Source organism: Acartia tonsa, chromosome 11 (genome assembly GCF_053477335.1).
Source record: "Acartia tonsa isolate MP-2025a chromosome 11, ASM5347733v1, whole genome shotgun sequence".
NCBI classification, from domain to species: Eukaryota; Metazoa; Arthropoda; class Copepoda; order Calanoida; family Acartiidae; genus Acartia; species Acartia tonsa.
In genome coordinates, this window is record NC_137270.1 from 19,939,647 (window position 1) to 19,951,988 (window position 12,342).

General features: G+C 51.3%; 2 protein-coding genes across 5 annotated transcripts in view; both read right to left on the reverse strand.

Annotated features, from left to right (window-relative positions):
- The window catches only part of LOC145331655 (nephrin-like), a 201,113-nt gene that overhangs the window by 96,535 nt on the left and 92,236 nt on the right, over positions 1-12,342 (reverse strand). The window lies entirely within an intron of this gene.
- LOC145331387 (uncharacterized) lies at positions 1,943-4,691 on the reverse strand. The gene is made up of 2 exons (XM_080176013.1): positions 3,136-4,691; positions 1,943-3,003 (listed from the first exon to the last, which is right to left on the reverse strand). The coding sequence occupies exons 1-2, from the start codon at positions 4,640-4,642 to the stop codon at positions 2,438-2,440; spliced, it is 2,073 nt and encodes a 690-aa protein (XP_080032139.1). The 5' UTR covers positions 4,643-4,691; the 3' UTR covers positions 1,943-2,437.

A 12,342-nucleotide genomic window follows, 5' to 3' on the forward strand; every position in this document is an offset into this window, starting at 1 on the left:
AACATATCTTAGTTATAGAGTAGCTGCGCGCTACTACCAAATGTAGGAAAATGTAGGGAAAATATTGTAAGTAAAAGATATAGCAGTGGCTATTTTCAAAGACAAAGTAGCATATAGAATATCAAAATATCAATTCTAGCCTAAAAATAATTTATCTTTTTCTCAGGCCCTCATAAACCTTTTTGAACAAGAGATAACTTTTTTTGCAGACCACTGTTTTAAAGATCTTTAGGCCGAAATAATGAAAGAAAAAAAATTTTTATTTTAAATTGGTTAAGAAGGCTTAGGTTTATATAATTCACAAGGATATTTATACATAGTCTAAAACCATTCCTTTCATGTCATTTAGAATGCTATATATTTGGTACACACAAATATTTCCTTTTTTCTATTAAAGCTTGTTTATAATCTTTATTAAAAGATTTTAAATTAATTCAGTAATTAATAGACTATCTTTTATTAAATGCAAGCCTTGATGTTAAATCCGAAAAATGGTTGAAATACCCAAACAAAATATGAAGAAAAGCGGGAATAGTCCCTTTCGTGGCAACGCACCTTAAGGGGCGATTCGTCGTATTTTTAAAATGGCTTTTGATAGGTTATTTTAGGTTAGGGTAGGTTAAATTGGGTTAGGTATTTGCCCCACAGGGTTAGGCAATTTGCCACACAGGGTTGGAGCCCCCGGCAGGAGCTAGAAATATGGGAAAAGCTACTGTGAAAAAAAACAAAGAAATGCCCCTTAAGGAGCGTTGCCACGAAAGGGACTATACCAAGAAAAGCTATTGAAGGGTATAAGATGGTCTTTGGAAGGATAGATTCTATAAAAGTTTACTAATCTTTAGTCTGAGGCTAATGTTTCTATAAACCTACTGTAATTTAAAATAGCTTTACCAATTTATTTTTTTTAAAAAGGTATTTGTTTTCTTCATTTTAAAATTAATGATATCAATAAGAAGCATTATTCTTAGTGCGCATCTAAAGGTCTGTTACAGATGTTTGGGTTTTAAAATTGGCCTAAAACCACTCATAGTATTATTCATATCTTTACTAAAAACTTAGATGTTGGTACAAAAGACCTCATATAAAAAAAGGCGCAGACAATTTTTTAAAAAGAGACAAGATGATAAGACCTAATATGAAAAAAAGACCTAAAGAGACGAAGGACCTAAATTGATTATAAACCTAAAGTTACAAAAGACCTAAAGTGACAAAAGAATTTAAGTGACAAAAGACCTAAAACGACAAAAGACCTAAATGGACCAAAGTCTGACAAAGTACCTTATGGGATTAATTATATTCTTGTTATGGCTGTGCTTCTTATTAACAAAATTGTTGTGTGAAATGTTGTCTTACTGTTATATTCAGTGCCCATAAATATTATGTATGAATGACTAAACACTTCTAGTGTCTTACTGTTATATTCTGTGCCCATAAAATATTATGTATGAATGAATAAACACTTCTAGTGTCTTACTGTTATATTCTGTGCCCATAAAATACTATGTATGAATAAATAAACACTTCTAGTGTCTTACTGTTATATTCTGTGCCCATAAAATATTATGTATGAATGAATAAACACTTCTAGTGTCTTACTGTTATATTCAGTGCCCATAAAATATTATGTATGAATGAATAAACACTTTTAGTGTCTTTGTGGTATCCGCCTAGGGTAAATGGCAGACACCAGAGTTCGAATAAAGACTACGGCAGTGTGAACAGACGTGGACACCTTACTATAGAGAAGCTACGCTTCTCTAACATTCACTAGACAATAATCAACATCTATTTCAGTTGTCACTTTATTGAAGGTTTAAAGGATACTAAAGCTATATACAACAAACAATAACTACATGGATAGGAATAAATAATCATAACATAAAAGCATTATGATAGATATACAATAGTCAGTTTGGGCAATCATGATCCCCCATTCCTGGAAAGGGTGGGGGGAATTAAGAATACAGTTAACCATAATATAAATACATATGGATTAGGAATAAAGATAGTTAAAGATAAATCATACAGTAAAACATAGATAATTGCAATGGTTAGGTAGATGGCTATCCCTGTCTGGGGCAGGCAGGATAGCCCATGGAGCAGCACAATAGGTAGATAAGCATAGAGGGGTTGAGTGGTAGGTCTGGGTACTAAAGAGGGAAGGTTTGATGATTACTTGTGACAACAACAGTCTGTGTGGGGGTGATTCTATCAGGTGAGGGCAGGTTTAGATCCTTTATCCTCAGGGTTGAGGTGGTGCTGATAACTTGGTGGTTGAAGGGGAAGGTTCCGGTGCTTAAGATGGGAGAGGGAGGGGTAACACCCCTCCCTCCATTTGCAGGACAACTGAGAGATGAAATCAGTACCGTTATCTGACATATTTCCAGGTGGCTTTACAATTGTAGAATAACAGGATTTAGCTAGGTGCGTAGCATCACTATAATGTCTTGGTTTCTGCATGGTCCAGAGCTGCCGCATACCACAACTCTCCCCTCGGAAGGCTGGAGGGGTTGTCTGCACCGCCAGACTTCCGACAGTGGTTGCGGCCTTCAGTTTGTTGTCCTTGTGGAATGGGTCCGCCAGGATACCAGCTGCTGACTGGTGGTGGACTCCAGCCCTCCCCAGGTCGAACGGAATCTACTATATCTGCTGGAGTAGCTGGTCCTGTTGGATGTTCTGGCCGTTGGATGTGTACCTCTGAGGCCACCCTGGCAACCTCCAGGGGTGGCACAGCACATGAGGGGGCTTGGACCAACAGCCGCCTGGTATACACCTCTTCAGGTTTCTCCACTGGGCTGGTGGTCTCCATCGTGTTGGTCACCTTGCTGCTGGCAGGCTGGCTACTGGATGCAGGCGCAGTTTCTTCGCCCTCGGGGCTGGTCAGGTTCATTCGGCTTCCAGGGTCTCTGTCAACGCGGGCAGGTGGTGGTTGCCATACTGTAGGAGCGTTGCCTTCCTCAGGCTCATCCTGGACATTGGCAGGGGGGTGCATGGCAGTCAGACCTGCGGGGTAGGGGAAGGTAACAGTCCACCCCTTATGCCGGAGGCTGTCTTGGATCTGCAAGGGTGGCTCCGCTCTAGTTGGCTGGGAGACAGGCCCATCCACAGCCACTGCTGCTGGTGGACTGGAGGCACAAGGCTCCGGATTTCCTCCCCTAGCCTGAAGGGGTCCAGGCACATCGTCTCCATCTTGGGTAGACATAATTGTTGGGGATCCTCTACTTCTATGGTTAGGCTCGGCACTGGGCGCATCTGGTTGAGTTACTCCCCAGGCGGCGGTCAAAGCTTCTTCAGTTTGGCTGGTAATGGCTGATATCCTGGTTCCTGGGGCAGATGCAGGGGGCGCAGGCAAGTTTGGCCCAGCCCAAACTTCCTGATACACCAGTGCAATACAATTACCCTGGCTTGGTTGAGGGAGGTAGACAGCTGGATGCAGTTGAGGGTGAGGGACAGCTGGACTCTCCCTGCTGGCTGAGGGCTCTGGCTGGCCGGGGGTGACGGGTGTCACCCCTTCCTCTGGGGCTGCGGGCTCATTCTGGGGTCCAGGTATCTCGGTGGCGGCGACGGTTGTCGCCCCAGGCACCAGCGTGGGGGCGCTGGATAGCACCCCCCAGTCTTCACAGGGGTCCAGGTCTCTCGATGGCGGCGACGGTTGTCGCCCCAGGCACCAGCGTGGGGCGCTGGATAGCACCCCCCAGTCTTCACAGGTGGCGGCGACGGTTGTCGCCCCAGACATCAGCTTGGTGGTGCAGGGGAGCACCTCTCGTTCCTTCCAGGTGGCGACGCCGGTTGGCGTCCCATACATCGACTCAGACTCGCTGGCTAGCGCCTCTTGCCTCTCCCACTCGGCGGCCGCCAGGGCCTCCCCGTACACCGTCCCGGTGGCGCTGGGTAGCGCCCCTCGGCTCCTGCTGGGGGTGACAGGGGTTACGGACACCAGTCCCCTGTGGTTGAGGCTGAGGTCCAGGCCAACCCGGTTGGGTTCAGCCGCTCCTCCCAGCACGTTGATCCTGGCCACTATGGTCCCAATCTGAGACACAGACTCCTGGGTAGCCGCGGCCCCAGCGGCGGCAGCTGGTTGGGGTGACGGCTGGGCACCTCCCTCCAGGTGGACCTGGGTGTCAGACTGGTTGCATGCAGGTTGTTGGGCGGCCTGGTGTGTCTTCTTTGCCTGGTCCCAACCGGTTCTACACTTGGCGGCTGTGTGGCCGTTGAGGCGGCAGCGCCCCTTCGTCCAGCTGGGTCCCATCAGGCCGGCTTCCCCAGGGTGTATCAACCTGCCAGGTCTCTCCTCCTCCAGTTGGGGCACCAGCTGACAAACAGGGTCTCCCCTACTAGGGGTCAGGCGGTGCTGGGCTGCTTGTGGTGGCTCCTTGGTTACATTCAGCCTCCTCCCCATACACACAGGTCCCTTCCATCCAACAGCGGCTCTCCTCTCTTGGGTGGCGAGGCCAGCCTCGGCCTTAGCTTCTGCAGGTGCTTCTCCACATGAGGGATCCTGCCTCTGGGTACGCCAGGTAGTTGGTAGCAAAGGCCGTTGATGGTGCCAGTCGGAAAGGGGGCTATGATCTCTGGGGGGTACCTGTGGCCAGTGTGTGGACAGGTACCCACAGTTGAACCAGCAAGGCCCAGAAGATGCCATCCGGATGGTAGCCTGAACTGTATTCTGGACTGCCAGCAGGCTGTCGGTAGCCACCTGAGTCGGGCCAGAGTTGCCAGCTGGTATTGCGTCCCTGCCAGGCTCCGTCAGCTGCTGGTGGGGAACCCCTGCGGTGGTTCTGGTTTTGGCAGGGGGTGGCCTTCTTATTGACTTCCCTAGTTGGAGCTCTGCATCCTGGTGGGCCTCCATCTTCAGCAGCATGGGGGAACTTGGCTGGGACATGTGCAGTGGTTCAACAGAGTAGAGGCATCTGGTCTTGGAGTGTGGGGGAACAGCCTCACTGCTGCTGGTCAACCCTGCTCCCTCCGTGCTGGGTAAAGCCTTCCACTGCAGCAGGTCGCCAGTTCCCATCCTTAGGCCGGTCCCCAGTCGTTCCATGCCTGGGGGCTCCCAAGGAGGCTTGGGTGGCGGCTCCCCCACCCCCAGGTACGCGTCGGGCATCTGGGTGAAGAGCCTATTCCCCTGGGACAGCTCCCCATCCTCCAGCTTGGTGAGGCCAGCGCCAGGGAGGACCTTTCCACCCCAGAAACAGGTGGTACTGGCCCTAGGGCTGGGCCCCTTTGGAGTCTCAGTTCTGGTGGTAGTGTCCATCTTGGGGCTGGCCACTAAGTCTCTGAAGCTTGTCACCTTCTCATTAGGCTCAGTTGCATCGTTCAACACCCCCAGGAGGACACCTACAGGTTCAGCAATCCCCAGTCCAGTATTGCTATTTCTCGTGCGTTGAGCACCAACTGAACAGGAGCTGTGCAGCGGACATTCAGTCACCCTTCCAGACAAGGGCATCTCAGGGACCAGGGGTCTGTGACCTGGCATGTGTTTGATGTTCACTGTACTCAACACAGTAGGCCAAAGTAATAACAGAAGCAGTATCTTGTATGAAGAAGCAGAGAGTGGTGGGGTACAGATGTTGGGGGTTCTGGTCCAAATGAAGACTTCTGTCCACCACAGTGCCAGCAGCAGGCCTAGGCACACAGTTAATGCCCAATCAGGAATGTCTTCGATTGCCGCACGTCGGGCTAGGGGCTGACAAGTTCTTATCTTGTAGATATAGGAGCAGAGTAGAGTAGCCGCGCCGCAAGGAGGTTCGAGCCGGCTCACCCCTAGTATAAATACTATAGCTGTGTAATTAGGGTGGTAGTCCACGTAGCCGTAGGCTCGGTCCTCCTGGCTCAAGAGTTTCTGTGGCTGGCGCGCCCCCATGATAAGTAGCAGGGGGTTGGTCTGTTGGTGCCAGCGTCTTGTTTAACTGTTGAGCCTGAGTTGTTCTCCTTTCCAGTATAGCTCTTGATTTCTGTGGTAACCAGCGGATCTTAGCTTAAAGGTAACAGGGAATATGTTAGGTATCCACAGATGTCTCTAGGAGCGTATCCGCTAGTAGATATATGGATAGGTAGGCTATCTATATATATATATGGCTACACGCCCATATATCTATATACGTGTATAGGAATATCCCCAGAGCTAGCTAGCTTTTCCTCTTTGCTCCAAAAAAATCACGCTTCCTCTGTATATAGTTCACAACTATGAGGGTCGATGGTCCAGGTACACACTACCACTGCCCAGTGTGGGGCAGCAAGTCAGGCTATGTCCACAGGGTGGGCGTACTTTCGTTCAGTTACTATATCAGTTTCCAGTGTTGTTTGGTGAGGTTAGTATTCACTTACTTGCACCCATGATACAAAAAAACAACATTATTTATCACTTGGGTATTTATATATACATATATTTGTTTCACTAACCACTCAGCTTTGAAGTAGGGTTGGCAGGGCTAGGAAGATGTTGAGGGTCTGAGCGGGTTTAAGGAACTGGTTTAGTTTTCCTTATCACACTGTAGACAGGGAGGGAGGAGCTTGCAAGTTTTTCTCCTAAAAAAATATCTCTGTTGTATGCTATAGAGTGGCCCCTCTCCTGTGTGTGTGTGTGTGTGCGTGAAATCTCCTTTCCGTGCAGCGCGCTTACGCACCGTCAATCCGCGCACACAGATAAAACGCGCACTTATCCCTCAACTCGCTCTCTCGTTGGTCCGCTTTGTCCGTTGAATTTGATGATATTTCCGCACTCCGTTGCGCTACCCGTAAATGGCGCTCTGTGTTCCTGGTCACTAGCTCCACACCGCGGGCGGACTTAGTCAAGTGTGGGTAGGAGGGGGGAAGCGCGTGAGGGGACGGGGTAAATCCGTCCGTTCCCCCTGTGAGGAAGGGGGGAATGCCGTGGGTTTGAGGCAACTGTGTAATGAGGTAATGTTGCCCTCTCTCCTTAATCCTAGGTTTATTTTTATATCACCTTGATTGTATTCTCTTCAATGGAGAGTGAGCCCCTCCCTTTCCTCTGAAATAAGGGGTGTATTGTTGTTGTGCTGTAGGCTTGAGGTAATTAGATTGTGTATCAGGGCATTTGTTATATTACATCTAGCTTCTATTTTTGTCCTTATCACAATTACATAACAGATTTGTTTACCAACCCTGTTCTATTTTTAGTTGTTATCACAATACACAGTAAATCCAAGCCTGTTCTATTTTTAGTTTTATCACAACACAACAAATTGTTTGCCAATCTTTGCTCATAAATCTATTGTTTAACCATCACACCAGGGTGGTAATCCCTGCAATGTGATATAATATCTGTTTTTCTAGATGGGTGGCTGCGTTGTAGCCTCTCAGGATACTTGGAGTTGACGTAGTTTTCTCTGCTTTGGTGCACTATACTCGTATGTTGGCTCGCAGCTCGCAGCTATGTGGCGTGTTTCAGCCTATCGGCGGCAGGGAATGTCCCGTCCTGCTAGCGCCGCTTGCAGCTATGTGGCGTGTTTCAGCCTATCGGCGGCAGGGAATGTCCCGTCCTGCTAGCGCCGCTTATCCAAATCCAGCTGATGGCGGCAGGGAATGTCCCGTCCTGCTAGCGCCACTGGTTCGGATCCTGCTATCTCTTGCAGTAAAATTGGCCTATTTTCAGCCGTTTACACTTATTTGGCTTGTTTCAGCCGGTCCGCAGGCCTGTTTCAGCCTTTTGAGCGCTCAATTCTCCGTTAGATGTCGGCGCTTCTCGCGGTTCTTCGTCAAGTTTCACTTCCACAACTGCCGGATGCAGAGTTAGACTTGCTGTCCAGGGTGGGTAATTCAGGTTGCTTGTGTCAGTTTTGCCAGTTTCACTGCTGGGAGTACCTTAGCCTCAGCTGCGCGTCTGCTCTACACTTGTGGTTCGCCGTAATCTCACACAGCTGTCACCAAGAGTTGTGGTATCCGCCTAGGGTAAATGGCAGACACCAGAGTTCGAATAAAGACTACGGCAGTGTGAACAGACGTGGACACCTTACTATAGAGAAGCTACGCTTCTCTAACATTCACTAGACAATAATCAACATCTATTTCAGTTGTCACTTTATTGAAGGTTTAAAGGATACTAAAGCTATATACAACAAACAATAACTACATGGATAGGAATAAATAATCATAACATAAAAGCATTATGATAGATATACAATAGTCAGTTTGGGCAATCATGATCCCCCATTCCTGGAAAGGGTGGGGGGAATTAAGAATACAGTTAACCATAATATAAATACATATGGATTAGGAATAAAGATAGTTAAAGATAAATCATACAGTAAAACATAGATAATTGCAATGGTTAGGTAGATGGCTATCCCTGTCTGGGGCAGGCAGGATAGCCCATGGAGCAGCACAATAGGTAGATAAGCATAGAGGGGTTGAGTGGTAGGTCTGGGTACTAAAGAGGGAAGGTTTGATGATTACTTGTGACAACAACAGTCTGTGTGGGGGTGATTCTATCAGGTGAGGGCAGGTTTAGATCCTTTATCCTCAGGGTTGAGGTGGTGCTGATAACTTGGTGGTTGAAGGGGAAGGTTCCGGTGCTTAAGATGGGAGAGGGAGGGGTAACACCCCTCCCTCCATTTGCAGGACAACTGAGAGATGAAATCAGTACCGTTATCTGACATATTTCCAGGTGGCTTTACAATTGTAGAATAACAGGATTTAGCTAGGTGCGTAGCATCACTATAATGTCTTGGTTTCTGCATGGTCCAGAGCTGCCGCATACCACAACTCTCCCCTCGGAAGGCTGGAGGGGTTGTCTGCACCGCCAGACTTCCGACAGTGGTTGCGGCCTTCAGTTTGTTGTCCTTGTGGAATGGGTCCGCCAGGATACCAGCTGCTGACTGGTGGTGGACTCCAGCCCTCCCCAGGTCGAACGGAATCTACTATATCTGCTGGAGTAGCTGGTCCTGTTGGATGTTCTGGCCGTTGGATGTGTACCTCTGAGGCCACCCTGGCAACCTCCAGGGGTGGCACAGCACATGAGGGGGCTTGGACCAACAGCCGCCTGGTATACACCTCTTCAGGTTTCTCCACTGGGCTGGTGGTCTCCATCGTGTTGGTCACCTTGCTGCTGGCAGGCTGGCTACTGGATGCAGGCGCAGTTTCTTCGCCCTCGGGGCTGGTCAGGTTCATTCGGCTTCCAGGGTCTCTGTCAACGCGGGCAGGTGGTGGTTGCCATACTGTAGGAGCGTTGCCTTCCTCAGGCTCATCCTGGACATTGGCAGGGGGGTGCATGGCAGTCAGACCTGCGGGGTAGGGGAAGGTAACAGTCCACCCCTTATGCCGGAGGCTGTCTTGGATCTGCAAGGGTGGCTCCGCTCTAGTTGGCTGGGAGACAGGCCCATCCACGGCCACTGCTGCTGGTGGACTGGAGGCACAAGGCTCCGGATTTCCTCCCCTAGCCTGAAGGGGTCCAGGCACATCGTCTCCATCTTGGGTAGACATAATTGTTGGGGATCCTCTACTTCTATGGTTAGGCTCGGCACTGGGCGCATCTGGTTGAGTTACTCCCCAGGCGGCGGTCAAAGCTTCTTCAGTTTGGCTGGTAATGGCTGATATCCTGGTTCCTGGGGCAGATGCAGGGGGCGCAGGCAAGTTTGGCCCAGCCCAAACTTCCTGATACACCAGTGCAATACAATTACCCTGGCTTGGTTGAGGGAGGTAGACAGCTGGATGCAGTTGAGGGTGAGGGACAGCTGGACTCTCCCTGCTGGCTGAGGGCTCTGGCTGGCCGGGGGTGACGGGTGTCACCCCTTCCTCTGGGGCTGCGGGCTCATTCTGGGGTCCAGGTATCTCGGTGGCGGCGACGGTTGTCGCCCCAGGCACCAGCGTGGGGGCGCTGGATAGCACCCCCCAGTCTTCACAGGGGTCCAGGTCTCTCGATGGCGGCGACGGTTGTCGCCCCAGGCACCAGCGTGGGGCGCTGGATAGCACCCCCCAGTCTTCACAGGTGGCGGCGACGGTTGTCGCCCCAGACATCAGCTTGGTGGTGCAGGGGAGCACCTCTCGTTCCTTCCAGGTGGCGACGCCGGTTGGCGTCCCATACATCGACTCAGACTCGCTGGCTAGCGCCTCTTGCCTCTCCCACTCGGCGGCCGCCAGGGCCTCCCCGTACACCGTCCCGGTGGCGCTGGGTAGCGCCCCTCGGCTCCTGCTGGGGGTGACAGGGGTTACGGACACCAGTCCCCTGTGGTTGAGGCTGAGGTCCAGGCCAACCCGGTTGGGTTCAGCCGCTCCTCCCAGCACGTTGATCCTGGCCACTATGGTCCCAATCTGAGACACAGACTCCTGGGTAGCCGCGGCCCCAGCGGCGGCAGCTGGTTGGGGTGACGGCTGGGCACCTCCCTCCAGGTGGACCTGGGTGTCAGACTGGTTGCATGCAGGTTGTTGGGCGGCCTGGTGTGTCTTCTTTGCCTGGTCCCAACCGGTTCTACACTTGGCGGCTGTGTGGCCGTTGAGGCGGCAGCGCCCCTTCGTCCAGCTGGGTCCCATCAGGCCGGCTTCCCCAGGGTGTATCAACCTGCCAGGTCTCTCCTCCTCCAGTTGGGGCACCAGCTGACAAACAGGGTCTCCCCTACTAGGGGTCAGGCGGTGCTGGGCTGCTTGTGGTGGCTCCTTGGTTACATTCAGCCTCCTCCCCATACACACAGGTCCCTTCCATCCAACAGCGGCTCTCCTCTCTTGGGTGGCGAGGCCAGCCTCGGCCTTAGCTTCTGCAGGTGCTTCTCCACATGAGGGATCCTGCCTCTGGGTACGCCAGGTAGTTGGTAGCAAAGGCCGTTGATGGTGCCAGTCGGAAAGGGGGCTATGATCTCTGGGGGGTACCTGTGGCCAGTGTGTGGACAGGTACCCACAGTTGAACCAGCAAGGCCCAGAAGATGCCATCCGGATGGTAGCCTGAACTGTATTCTGGACTGCCAGCAGGCTGTCGGTAGCCACCTGAGTCGGGCCAGAGTTGCCAGCTGGTATTGCGTCCCTGCCAGGCTCCGTCAGCTGCTGGTGGGGAACCCCTGCGGTGGTTCTGGTTTTGGCAGGGGGTGGCCTTCTTATTGACTTCCCTAGTTGGAGCTCTGCATCCTGGTGGGCCTCCATCTTCAGCAGCATGGGGGAACTTGGCTGGGACATGTGCAGTGGTTCAACAGAGTAGAGGCATCTGGTCTTGGAGTGTGGGGGAACAGCCTCACTGCTGCTGGTCAACCCTGCTCCCTCCGTGCTGGGTAAAGCCTTCCACTGCAGCAGGTTGCCAGTTCCCATCCTTAGGCCGGTCCCCAGTCGTTCCATGCCTGGGGGCTCCCAAGGAGGCTTGGGTGGCGGCTCCCCCACCCCCAGGTACGCGTCGGGCATCTGGGTGAAGAGCCTATTCCCCTGGGACAGCTCCCCATCCTCCAGCTTGGTGAGGCCAGCGCCAGGGAGGACCTTTCCACCCCAGAAACAGGTGGTACTGGCCCTAGGGCTGGGCCCCTTTGGAGTCTCAGTTCTGGTGGTAGTGTCCATCTTGGGGCTGGCCACTAAGTCTCTGAAGCTTGTCACCTTCTCATTAGGCTCAGTTGCATCGTTCAACACCCCCAGGAGGACACCTACAGGTTCAGCAATCCCCAGTCCAGTATTGCTATTTCTCGTGCGTTGAGCACCAACTGAACAGGAGCTGTGCAGCGGACATTCAGTCACCCTTCCAGACAAGGGCATCTCAGGGACCAGGGGTCTGTGACCTGGCATGTGTTTGATGTTCACTGTACTCAACACAGTAGGCCAAAGTAATAACAGAAGCAGTATCTTGTATGAAGAAGCAGAGAGTGGTGGGGTACAGATGTTGGGGGTTCTGGTCCAAATGAAGACTTCTGTCCACCACAGTGCCAGCAGCAGGCCTAGGCACACAGTTAATGCCCAATCAGGAATGTCTTCGATTGCCGCACGTCGGGCTAGGGGCTGACAAGTTCTTATCTTGTAGATATAGGAGCAGAGTAGAGTAGCCGCGCCGCAAGGAGGTTCGAGCCGGCTCACCCCTAGTATAAATACTATAGCTGTGTAATTAGGGTGGTAGTCCACGTAGCCGTAGGCTCGGTCCTCCTGGCTCAAGAGTTTCTGTGGCTGGCGCGCCCCCATGATAAGTAGCAGGGGGTTGGTCTGTTGGTGCCAGCGTCTTGTTTAACTGTTGAGCCTGAGTTGTTCTCCTTTCCAGTATAGCTCTTGATTTCTGTGGTAACCAGCGGATCTTAGCTTAAAGGTAACAGGGAATATGTTAGGTATCCACAGATGTCTCTAGGAGCGTATCCGCTAGTAGATATATGGATAGGTAGGCTATCTATATATATATATGGCTACACGCCCATATATCTATATACGTGTATA